This window comes from Staurois parvus, unplaced genomic scaffold (genome assembly GCF_062004578.1).
Source record: "Staurois parvus isolate SC_StPar_1 unplaced genomic scaffold, SC_StPar_1.0 ptg000154l, whole genome shotgun sequence".
Lineage (NCBI taxonomy): Eukaryota > Metazoa > Chordata > Amphibia > Anura > Ranidae > Staurois > Staurois parvus.
In genome coordinates this window covers 17,440,036-17,452,766 of record NW_028317950.1, presented here as the reverse complement: position 1 = coordinate 17,452,766, position 12,731 = coordinate 17,440,036, and the positions used below count along the sequence as shown (strand labels likewise).

At 43.1% G+C, this 12,731-nt stretch overlaps 1 protein-coding gene across 6 annotated transcripts in view; it reads left to right on the top strand.

Annotated features, from left to right (window-relative positions):
* PRRC2B (proline rich coiled-coil 2B) overlaps nt 1-12,731 on the top strand; it is a 184,117-nt gene that overhangs the window by 119,496 nt on the left and 51,890 nt on the right. For all 6 annotated transcript variants that reach the window (XR_016312413.1, XM_089675126.1, XM_089675129.1 and 3 more), the window contains 2 exons: nt 5,780-5,961; nt 9,234-9,346. Coding sequence is in view for 5 of the 6 variants with exons in the window: in XM_089675126.1 (XP_089531252.1) it covers nt 5,780-5,961; nt 9,234-9,346 (295 nt within the window). In the remaining variant the exon portion in view is untranslated. The remainder of the gene's footprint in view (nt 1-5,779; nt 5,962-9,233; nt 9,347-12,731) is intronic.

Sequence of the window (12,731 nt, the reverse complement as noted above, 5' to 3'; positions counted from 1 at the left end):
GCAGCAAGCACAGTGCTGAAAAATAGGGAGCAACTGATCGTGTGCAGAGCAGGGTGAGAGAGTGTACTGCTGAATTTTATACTATATAGGCACTTATTTTTAATGTTTTACATAGCTATATCTGCTAAAGGGGCCAGCCTGAAGTGATTTGACAGGACTTCATTTTCTGACTAACGTTCCACTTTAACCATGAATCATTTGAGCTTCTCTACTACTTTCAGTGTCCACTTGTAAAACAATAAAGGTTGGACAACAAAAAAGATTAAATGAGACGTATGGGATTTCAATAAAAAATATATATATACTTACCTAGGTGGATGCAGCATCGGACCGATGTCTTCCAACGACTGTAAGTGTGAGAACTCAGCGATCATATGATCGTTGAGTTCTCACAGCCGCTCTGAGTTGAGAGCAGTGACTGTCGGTCACTGCTGTCTGCTCTGCCCCCCTGCCCTGCTTATTGGAGTGCTGAACTGTGTAGGGTGAGGGGGAGCTGCAGGCTTTTAGCAGACTGTAAAGTTGGAATCTTTCTCCAGCCTGGACATGCTGAGTGACTTCAGCCTTCTGTCAGCTGTAAACAAGTCACAGGAGTGCAGAACGAGCTGCACTCCTGTGATCCACACGAGAAGTACAGCCAAAAGAGCTTTTGATGTACTTTTCATTGAAGGAAACTGTTGCTTTAACTTAAAGGAGAACTGAATGCCATTCCTTGTTTGGTCACTGTGGGCAAGTTTAGCAGTTTTTATATCACTAGAACACTTTTATGGGAGTTTGTTGTGATGCTAGATTTCACCAAAATGTGGAGCTGTAAGTCTAGTTGCAGGTCCTTTTTGCCAAGAAAACCTACAGTAGCTGCAGCTGACATGAATGCCTATGTTGTGTCACTGAGAGAAAAAAAAATAGGATTTTGTTTTTTGGTTTTTTTGAAAAAAGAAAAAAAAAACGTGCTTGCAATGTACAAACACTGGCTAAAATGCACTGGCTTCTGCCTATTTCTTTTCTTGTCAATTGAGAGGCACAGGGAGGTTTTCACCTTCAGGTTACATTGTGGCTCACAGAAGGATTGGAATATACACACAAAATACTGCAGGCCAGCCCAGGATAGCTAATCCCACTATCAGAATGCTTGCTTTTTCAGGGATTTTTTTCTTGGTGTCCTAGGAGGGTAGATTCCAGGGTGTGGCAGAGTCCCATACCCTGTTGTCCATGGTCTTTACTACAGTCATGCAAGACTTTGTGGCCCAATTGTCCCAGTTCCTGGCTGTCTTTTATCACAGAGACGTTGTGCTCCTGCTCCTTCCCATCCAGATTCTGTGGCTGATCTGCCAAGGGTCTCTGAACCATTGGTCGTAGTGACTATTACTGATGTTCTACCTGATGAGATTATCCTTGAGGAATAGCAATGTTCTGTTGCTACAGTTTTGGCTCCTATTAATGTGGAACATGCTACTGTGAAACTGGAGAATCAGTGTGGTATCTTTAGATTTGTGTCTGTTAGAGCACCCAAAGCTACAAAGACCTTTCCATTGCACCCACTTTTGAGGTGGTCTATATGGTAATTGGAAGCATCCCAACATGCCCTTGACACCCCCTCCCAAATGCTTACAAAACTTGTTCTCATTTGGAACGGATTTTATCTTTGTGGTCTACCCATGATGTGAATTTGTCAGAGGCTGACCTCCACAAGGAGACCACTATGGTTGTAGAGGATTTTCCTGTGTTTAAAGAGTGTTTAACTCCACTTTTGTTGAGAAAAAAAATTCCTCTTTGGGTGATCTATGTACATTGCAGGGATTTAAACAAACTTTGTTTCACATTCCTACCTTTTTGTTATTCTGAAGAAATAGCATTTTTTCTGTGTCCATGTGCAAAGTGAATGTAATAATAGTGGTTTTATAATTATCAATTGGCTGCTGCACCTGCAGGGTTCTAACGAGGAAAGTTGCAGGGTCTGCCTGCATTCTTTTAGATATGATTTCCCCTTGGGAATATCTCATCAAAAATAAGATTTTTGTTGCAGGGGGGGATGCCTCAAACCTGAAATCTTAGTGCAGACTTCTGGGAAACTCAGCCAACCACACAGTCAGGAAATTACATTTTCAGGGGACGTTCTGTGTGTACAGAATGCCTCCAAGTAGCCATCTTGCATTGCATTTTGCATAAAATTACAGTGCTGAAGACTAAAAAAGAAAAGGTAATTTTTAATAATATTCAATTACAATATGGCTTGTGTTGCAATTGTATATTCTTTTTTTTATTTGCAAATTTTTTTGCCCCCAGGAAAGTAGAGCTACACTTTTAAGGACCCTACTGATAAGGGGTGTCACTGGTGGGCACATCCCTTTGTCCTATTCTGGAATTGGCACTAATTTTGCAAATCATGCAGAATGGTCAAAATCCCTTTAAAGTGTTACTAAAGGCTATTTTAAAAAAATTAAAATAACAAGCATGTTATACTTATCTGTTCTGTGCAATGATACTGCACAGAGCAGCCCCGAACCTCCTCTTCTCATGTTCCCTGCTGGCGATCTTGACTCCTCCTCTGCTATGGAGGCACACGGTGCCCCACTTTCTCCTCACTGGATTTGATTGGCAGCAGCAGGAGCCAGTGGCTGCTGCTTGAGTCCTGTGTGAAGAAAGAGAGAGTGGAAAGGAGATTGCAGCTGTGCACAGTGCTGGATCTCTTCTCCCTTCTCTTCTCCTTCACACAGGGAAGGGGGAGGACAGAGAAATCGAAAACCTTTTTTACCCTAAAGCAAGCAATGCATGAAGATAAAAAAAGTGGGTTTTTTGGCATCACAAATGCATAAAGCACTTTGGTTAACGTGCTGGTCTGCCAACCCTGTGCCCAAGGAGCACCTAACCAACATGGTCTACATGTGACTATGTTTCTACATTCGGATGTCACTTGAGGCAAGAGAACCTTCCTGCTTCAGTGCAAGATACCTAGGAAAAGGTCTGCAAAGTCTATTCCCTTTTGTTTACTCCTGGAGTATGCATGTTTAGACCTTCCTCACTTGGTTCTCTGGCTACTCGCAAACTCTGCGTTAAAAAGCCTACTAAGCCATTTAGGGAAAGCCTTTAGCATGAATGTGTGCCCCCAGGTTACAAAATGGTAGGGCATTTGGAAATCCTTGCTGAATTCTGGTTGGTTTGCCTTTCAGGTGCTAAGGTGCAGAGTGATAATCCAGGGATACAAACTGGACCTTCACCACCTACTCCCTCTTCAGCTTTTCACCCTCAGATTTCCTGTGTCACCACACAGATTAGAAGACCTACCTCTACTTCTTTGTGGTCACTTCCCCATTTCTAGTCGCAGATTTTCAGTAGTTCTACTTCAACCTGATTATTATTCAAATTCCCAAAGAGAATATCTCTTTGGGTCTGTGAGTCCATACATTTTGCATGGTATCCACCGGATCTTCCATTCTATTCCATCCCCAGAGAGGCTTCCTGTCTTCTGTGATCAGTTAGGAAGCACCATTTTTTGTACAGCACTCTGCCTTTCAGTCTCACCCCTGCACCCTGCGTATTCACCAGGGCCCTGGCTCCAGTGTTAGCCCTCGTGCATTCTCATTGCATCCCAATTGTTGGATAATTAGGCAAACTCTTGTGGAGGTAAGTCGGCAGGGGCACTTTTTGACAGCAGCTCTTTTTGTCCAAATGTCCCAGTAATTTAGTTGTATCCTGAATCTTCAGTATTCGGGGTTGAAATCCTCTTATCGTTTGCAGACAGCTTAGAACAGAATGTTTCTTTTGCAGAAAAATCTTCAATTTACCTTATCTTGGATCCCTGTCCTTCATTTGAACAATTGCCTGCCTTGTGGATCAATTTCTCCATTTTCTGTCCATGCTGTCTTGGCACTAAACTCTGTTGTTGGGCATGTTAACTGTGTTACTGAGCAGACTGTTTAGGTTGCCCCTGAGGACCAGGGGTCTAATGGATCAGTCGTCCGTTCTGAAGTCAGGGAAGTAATCTTTTTCCATATTCTGGAAAACCCTATCATCAGTCTTTGGCCTGTCAAGCTGGAGAGGAGGCATGCGTACCCTGTTGCCACAGGGTGCAGACAGTTTATGGACAGTCTACCTCAGTTGATTACATCTGGACATAGGATAGTGGTCTATACACTTGCGCGCGTTCTAGGATCTTCAACATGCTGGTGGAGGGCTCTTAAAATGTTTTGATCTCCTGGTTCATCTGCATGATGGATACACTCCTGAGAATTTTCTAACAATAGCATTAAATACTATGGTGACTTCGCTGGATCTGTTCACTAAAATCCAAGCTTTTCCTCCTCTAATGCTTCTTGCTAGTCCGTTTTATCTACTCCAAACGCAGTTTTTCTTGTGGCCTTTGTTCAGGTCTGTCCCAGGACATCATTCTTTGGTACCTCTGTCCGGCTCCAGCACTCAGAGGGGGCTTCTCTTCCTTGTTGGGCTACTGTTGAGGCTGTGAGTCTTTCATCTACTGATTTCTTTATGGCCATCCCAGATGGACCTGGTAGGGTGGTGCATTTTCTTGTACCACTATTCTTGGTGGATCAAGTAGACCAGCTTTCCAAGCCTATGGTCTCCAGTAGATTGACAGCTCTGTTCCTGTGAGCTGTGAGGAGGGGGGTGTGTCTCTTCCCTCCCAATCAGCTCTCAGAGCTCTCCTCATTTATCTCTGCAGAGTGTAACTTCAGCTCTCCGCACCCTTTTTTCTGAACCCTCAGACAAGCTTTATAAATTCAGCACTTTGATCTGCTGTAGAGTAGATATACTTGGGTATATGTAAGGGTTTACAGGCACTTTAAGGGAAGCAGGTCCCACCTCTCTGTTTACGCCCATGTTCTTGGTAATCCTTTTCTACAAAAGTGAGGCATGCTGCTAGTAGGAGGGACTATCTTGGCCAGTTCTGGCCTACAGTTTTTGTAATTTAAATGTATCCATTCCTTCTGTAGGTGGCAGTATAAGCCAAAAGTGAACAATTCCAGAGTATCTCAATAGACTCCAAGTAAAGTATTTTTTGGTGGGATCACATTTCCTATACACACATTCCTTACCAGTAATAAATGTCACAGCAGTGATCCTGGCTGTAGCCTTTCTATAAGTATGTCTAGCATTGACTGCAAATCTGCATTCATTGCAGGCTATTCTACCATAAGTTTTCATTTGAAGAAATATCTGAGGCATTTTTAATATAGTTGTTTTGAAGTCCATATTTAACTGGAAGCAAAGTGTATTTTTAATAGGTTTCTTGATGTTAGCATGTTATGCAAAGAAACAAGGTTTTTAAATCATTAACAATTGTCCTTGCACATGGTTGCTGCCTGAAGCCTGTTCAGTGTAAAAGCCAGTGTTTTTTTAGCACCTTGGTGCAGTGTACAACCTTTCATTAGCATGGATGAGCTCTGCTGTACTCAGGTATTTTGCAGTGCTATTGTAAAGGAGAGTATAGCATACAGGTGAATACACAAAAAGAGAAAACATTCTATTCTTTTGCATATGCCTGTATGGTGTGGTCTTAGCATACCTCTGTGGGATATCCAAATACAGCAGTGCACAGCTCTTCATGTCTATGGAAGGCTGTTCTCTGCAGCTGGGCAGGCAGGGGAAAGATGTTGTATGTGCTGAGTTGCATGCGTGCAAGAACTCCGATAGCTAAAATTGTCATCAAGCTGATTTCTTTTCCATGTTAATCTAAAATAAAATTTGAAATGACTGTACATTCCTAAATTAGCTTTTTTCAGTGCAAGTTTCTTTTTTAATTTTTTTGTACTATGTCATGCTCTTTCAGTCGCTGTTCTGAAGAGTCCTATACTCGAGAGGGCAGTCACCATCGCTATGGGTTGGAAAGGTCTGCACAATGTGACAGTGGAGACACCTCAGTGAAAAAACCTGAAAGGGATTCCAGATCATCCCGGCTTAAAGGAAATGAAAAATCTGAAGCCATCTCTGGATTCGATTTGAAATATGGAGGTAATCATGATGAAGAGTAATTGTAACCCCATATATACTGTACTTATACACATGATATAGGATGATGCACATTGGGGTTTTCTGCTATATGATATAGGAACTATTCTATATATGCACAGTTTTCATCAGTAATTCCCTCTTTACATACAGGTGAAACTCGAAAAATTAGAATATCGTGCAAAAGTTCATTTATTTCAGTAATGCAACTTAAAAGGTGAAAGTAATATATGAGATAGACTCATTACATGCAAAGCAAGATAGTTCAAGCTGTGATTTGTCATAATTGTGATGATTATGGCTTACAGCTCATGAAAACCCCAAATCCACAAGCTCAGAAAATTAGAACATTACATGCAATCAATAAAACAAGGATTGTACATAGAACAATATCGGACCTCTGAAAAGTATAAGCATGCATATGTACTCAGTACTTGGTTTGGGCCCCTTTTGCAGCAATTACTGCCTTAATGTGGCGTGGCATGGAAGCTATCAGCCTGTGGCACTGCTGAGGTGTTATGGAAGACCAGGATGCTTCAATAGCGGCCTTCAGCGCTTCTGCATTGTTCGGTCTCATGTCTCTCGTCTTTCTCTTGGCAATGCCCCATAGATTCTCTATGGGGTTCAGGTCAGGCAAGTTTGCTGACCAAGCAAGCACAGTAATCCCATGGTCATTGAACCAGGTTTTGGTGCTTTTGGCAGTGTGGGTAGGAGCCAAGTCCTGCTGAAGAATGAAGTCAGCATCCCCATAAAGCTCGTCTGCGGAAGGAAGCATGAAGTGCTCCAAAATCTCCTGGTAGACGGCTGCGTTGACCCTGGACTTAATGAAGCACAGTGGAAAAACACCAGCAGATGACATGGCTCCCCAAATCAACAGAGACTGTGGAAACGTCACACTGGACTTCAAGCATCTTGCAGTGTGTGCCTCTCCATTCTTCCTCCATACTCTGGGTCCTTGGTTTCCAAATGAGATGCAAAAGTTGCTCTCATCAGAAAAGAGGACTTTGGACCACTGAGCAACAGATCAGGTCTGTTTTTCTTTAGCCCAGGTAAGACGCTTCTGACGTTGTTTGTTGTTCAGGAGCAGCTTGACAAGAGGAATATGACATTTGAAGCCCATGTCCAGGATCCGTCTGTGTGTGGTGGCTCTTGATGCACTGACTCCAGCCTCAGTCCACTCCTTGTGAAAGTCCGCAATACGTTTGAATGGCCTTTTCCTGACAATCCTCTCCAGGGTGTGGTCATTCCTGCTATTTGTGCACCTTTTTCTTCCACACTTTTCCCTTCCACATAACTTTCTATTAATGTGTTTTGATACAGCACTTTGGGAACATCCAACTTCTTTTGCAATTACCTTTTGAGGCTTTCCCTCCTTATGGAGGGTGTCAATGGTGGCTTTCTGCACAACTGTCAGGTCAGCAGTCTTTCCCATGATTGTGATTCCTACTGAACCAGACTGAGAGACCATTTAAAGGGCTCAAGAACCCTTTGCAGGTGTTATGGCTTAATTAGCTGATTAGAGTGGGACACTTTGAGCCTAGAATATTGCCCCTTTTCTGTCAGCACCTATGGTAGTGAGCTCTACAGAACCACAGCTTGGGGTTCCCCAAGGTGCAGAATCTAAGCCCCAGCCTGCTTGTTCACCAGGGCCCCTGATGGTGGGGATGGACTTGCAGCAGGCTGGGAACAGGTCACGGCCCCCAGGTACACCCAGCTGAGGTGGAGGAGACTGCTAGCGGGAGCAGGGTGCAAGGGAGAAGACCCAGGGAATCCAAAGGGTAAGCCGAGGTCAGGACAGACGGAAAACTAGCAAGGTCAGGAACGAAGCCGGGGTCTGTACACAGACAACACAGGATATACAGCGGAAACACACGGGAGCTCCGACAACAGTTGAAGTTGCTCAGGCAATGTGGCCTAGTCTGAGCACATCTTAAATAGACAGACAAGGAGGCGGAACGGGAAGTGATGTAAGGGAAGGACATAAAATCCAGGGAATAGCAGACGACACCCACAGGTAAGCACAGGCAAACCAACATGTGAAGGAATCAAGAGCAGCAAGGAGGTAAGAGTAAACACACAAGAGGCTGCAAGCTAACTTGTGACACTTTTCACAATATTCTAGTTTTCTGAGATTGTGGATTTGGGGTTTTCATGAGCTGTAAGCCATAATCATCACAATTATGACAAATCATGGCTTGAGCTATCTTGCTTTGCATGTAATTATTATTATTATACAGTATTTATAAAGCGCCAATAGTTCGCTCAGCGCTGTACATTACAAATGTAATGAGTCTATCTCATATATTTCACCTTTTAAGTTGCATTACTGAAATAAATGAACTTTTGCACGATATTCTAATTTTTCCAGTTTCACCTGTATTTCCGTTGGGATGCCTGAGTTAAATGATTCAGGGAGGCCTACGACAGGTAAATTGTTCCTGCGGGAACAGTTCTACAGGTCGTCAATTTTTTCCAAGATGACCTGCTACGTACGTTTAGATTGTGTAGCTCTCGCCTGAATAGCTTGGAGATCGTCTTCTAATTCTGATATTCGCTGTTCCGCTTCAGTTATGCTTTTAGCGTTCTCACCCATGTCTCATCTAAGCTGTTCTTTGCCCATTGCCACTGCTCTGTCCACAGCTTGGGTAACAGTGGGTAACTTTAATGAAGCAACAGCTTGTGCTATCTTGTCATATTGGTCCGTGGGACAACAGGTGTCTCGGTGTGGTCATGGCATGTGTGTGTGTCTCTGCCATACCTTGTCCTGTGTCCATGCTGCTGCTGTGATTGGCGGACATCTTGGCTGCAGAAGGGGGAGAGCTGCTTCCCTCTGCCTCCACCTCTTATCCAGGGCCGTTTGGGACCGGGAGCAGGAATCGGTCCATGCCTGGTGAGTGTGGGGGGGATCGGGGGGCACTTTTGTGCTTAATCAGTGTCTCCCCTGCTGAGGTAAGCCGGCTTTATAAGCTGTATGTGCCAGAGCCGCGGGTCCCACCGTCCTCACATACGATGCCAAAACCGGAAGCTGGGATATGCATTTTGAAGAGGCAGAGGAAGTGTTACATCCCACCCCTCTTCTTGGAAGTACTACAGTTTCCCAAATAGACTGGCAGCATAATGGGGTGGGGACAATAGGACAGCAAATAATGTCTGATTGTGGCTCCTCCGTTAAAGTGAACCTATTTCTTTACGTATCATAGGTAAAGTACAGGGTCCCTTTAAATTCTACTCTTTACTGGATTTAGATGGATTCAAATTTCACTGCTGTTTTGCAGATTCTGTTATTGAAGAGGAAGCTGATATGGGAGGAGAGGTGTACTCAGACATGAACAGCAAATCCCGTCATGCTCTAGACAAAGATCGAAGGAAAAAGGATCAAGTCATTCAGGTCAGTCATCTGTTCTGTTATATATTTTAGATCTTAAAAGCCCCATTGTTAGGGAGCTCCAGCGGATCTAATGCACATGGTATGGAGATGCTCTAAACTTTTCTGTTATTGGCAAACAGTGATTGATGTTATAAATAAAACTTACAAGACAGTGATTCCTCTAGACTCATTTTCTGTGTTTTAGGGGCTGTTGATGAAGAGCTATGTCCCTCCGAAATCACTGCCCCTATAACCAGACTGCTTTTTTTTTTTTTTTTTGCTAGGAAACAAATCGCATTAAAATGGATATCCCCCTCTCCTCCAACCCCAGGGGAATGGTTCACACAAATTAATATCACTTTGCCTAAGGATAAGTTGATTTTCCTACACGGTCTGCCTGACTAAATTTAATAAAATATGGGACCCCTGGCTATCCACTTCGGGGGTTTGCCCTCTTATTGCTTCTTTTACAACATATGTTTTAATTTCGACATGCTGTGTTCCCCTGAAGCGTTGAGCATATTTGATTAGAGGGACTGTTACTTATGTTGCTGTTGTATCTTACTAGGCAGTGATCTGAATGTGGGCTGATTATTTCCCCATCAGGAATCTGTCTTGTGCTGAGTAGACATTTGTTAGTCTGATTGTTAAAGCAGAACTTCACCCTCAAGGGGAAGTTCTGCTTTATGTTCTCCCAACCCCCCCCTTCACCACCACAGTTGGCACATTAAAAATTTTTTTTTTTTTTGGAGCCATGTATTTAGTTTTGATAGTTACCTGCTCTCAGATCCTCTTGGATCAATCCAAGTGGAAGTTTGGCCCCTCCCTCTCTTTACCTGCAGCCCTCTGGGACCTATGACATGTCCAGGATCATTCACAAAGCACTGCGCTGCTCTCGCATGCACAGTGTGAATTAAATCACAGCCGGCTTCCTCCAGTAAACACGCTGGCTCTGAGGACTCAAAAGACTGGTGAAGAACCAAGCCTGGTTGAGGATTGTGCTGTATCCCTGGACAGGTAAGCGTCCTTTTATTTTTTTTCTCTCTAGGGTAAAGATCCTCTTTAACCGGTTACTGTATGTCTTGAATCATAAGAAATAATAATGACTGTGAATTTGGTATTCCATGCTTTAGTTTCTTACTGAATCTTTGAATGTTTCAAATGTTAGCCGCACCTTATTTTTTGATGCCTGCTAAAGGATGCTTATACCATTTTCGGTGCTGCAAAATTTACTATTGACAGTGTTCTACTCAGTACCTTTTCCTTTTGTTTTTTGTTTTATCATCACAAAATGTAAAACCCAATAAAAATTTTTAAAAACATCCCCCCCATAATACAAAAAAAAGTATCACAACAGCACTTTCAGATCCTGATCTGCTCAAGTAATGAATTTCACTATAATTGTGTCTCAAGCCAAAACTCATCAGGTTATGTCTGTACCCTCTGGGAAGATTTCTATTTGTCCAGTTGACCATTCTCACTGAGACATAAAATGTAATGGGAAGTCCAAAATACTACATTGGTCACTCTAAAAGGACGTGAAAAAAGTCTTCCATTTGAGACACCTATTCACTGGCAAGGGGCTGTCTCAATGGGCTTATGTTAACTTCAAATGGGTTTTCACGCTTCCCGTCTGTCCTATAGCAGATTTTCTGCTACAGGGTGGCACGGGTGCACATAATCATGTATATATGTTATTTTGTATTTCCAGCTGGGGGGCGTGTGATCTACCTGTTTGCGGCTGTCAATCACCGGGTCCTGGTTGGTGATTGCCATGGATCTCCAAGGGAGGAGAACTGTTTGTAAACAATATAGTTTTCTTCCCTGGAAAATGTAATATAAAATTAATTGTGAGCCACAGAGATGTTGATTTTAATTATGAGCAGTGGAAAGTAAAGAAATCTATATGGTGCTTTATCGTTTTATAAAAAGATTTATTATCTGCCCATAGTATGCACTCGTTCAATTCAATTACATCCCCTGGACGAAGCCACAAGACCCTGTGGCGCAACGCATTAGAGAGGGGCATCGACGTCACCACATACCCGACTTCCAGAACAGCGAGTATTGTCAGTGTGTGCAGACACACTGAGGAGGCTGGTCACACCCGTACACAGCGGTTTTATATACAAAGGCTCAATTTGTTTTTTTAATCATGTGAGTGCATACTATGGGGACATAATAAATCTTCTTTTATAAAACGATAAGGCACCATATATATTTCTTCTCTTTCCACTGCTCAAACGAGGAGCAATAGGGAGATGGACTAAGCAGTGTAAGGAGGGAGATACCAGCATTCCTACACACGGTCACTATCAGCAGTGAATCCAGGAAGTATATAGGAGAGCCATCAACTCATCCCATCCTAGAGGATTATATTACATCTCCTCCCAGAAAGCTATGTCAGCCTAATATTAGGCTTTGAGGAAGGAGAGCGCATAAAAGAGCTACTATCCAAGCATATTATCTATATACAGCTCACTCAACAGATATATATATATATATATATATATATATATAGATTATATATACACAGTGGGGCAAAAAAGTATTTAGTCAGCCACCAATTGTGCAAATTCTCCCACTTAAAAAGATGAGAGAGGCCTGTAATTGGCATCATAGGTAGACTTCAACTATGAGAGACAAAATGAGAAATAAAATCCAGACAATCACATTGGCTGATTTGGAAAGAATTTATTTGCAAAATATGGTGGAAAGTAAGTATTTGGTCAATATCAAAAGTTCATCTCAATACTTTGTTATATATCCTTTGTTGGCAATGACAGAGGTCAAACGTTTCCTGTAAGTCTTCACAAGGTTGGCACACACTGTTGCTGGTATGTTGGCCCATTCCTCCATGCAGATCTCCTCTAGAGCAGTGATGTTTTGGGGCTGTCGCTGGGCAACACGGACTTTCAACTCCCTCCAAAGGTTTTCTATGGGGTTGAGATCTGGAGACTGGCTAGGCCGCTCCAGGAACTTGAAATGCTTCTTACGAAGCCACTCCTTCGTTGCCCGGGCGGTATGTTTGGGATCATTGTCATGTTGGAAGACCCAGCCACGTTTCATCTTCAATGCCCCTGCTGATGGAAGGAAGTTTGCACTCAATCTCACGATACATGGCCCCATTCATTCTGTCCTGTACATGGATCAGTCGTCCTGGTCCCTTTGCGGAGAAACAGCCCCAAAGCATGATGTTGCCACCCCCATGCTTCACAGTAGGTATGGTGTTCTTTGGATGCAACTCGGCATTCTCTCTCCTCCAAACACGACAAGTTGTGTTTCTACCAGACAGTTCTATTTTGGTTTCATCTGACCATATGATATTCTCCCAATGCTCTTCTGGATCATCCAAATGCTCTCTAGCAAACTTCAGACGGGCCCGGACATGTACTGGCTTAAGCAG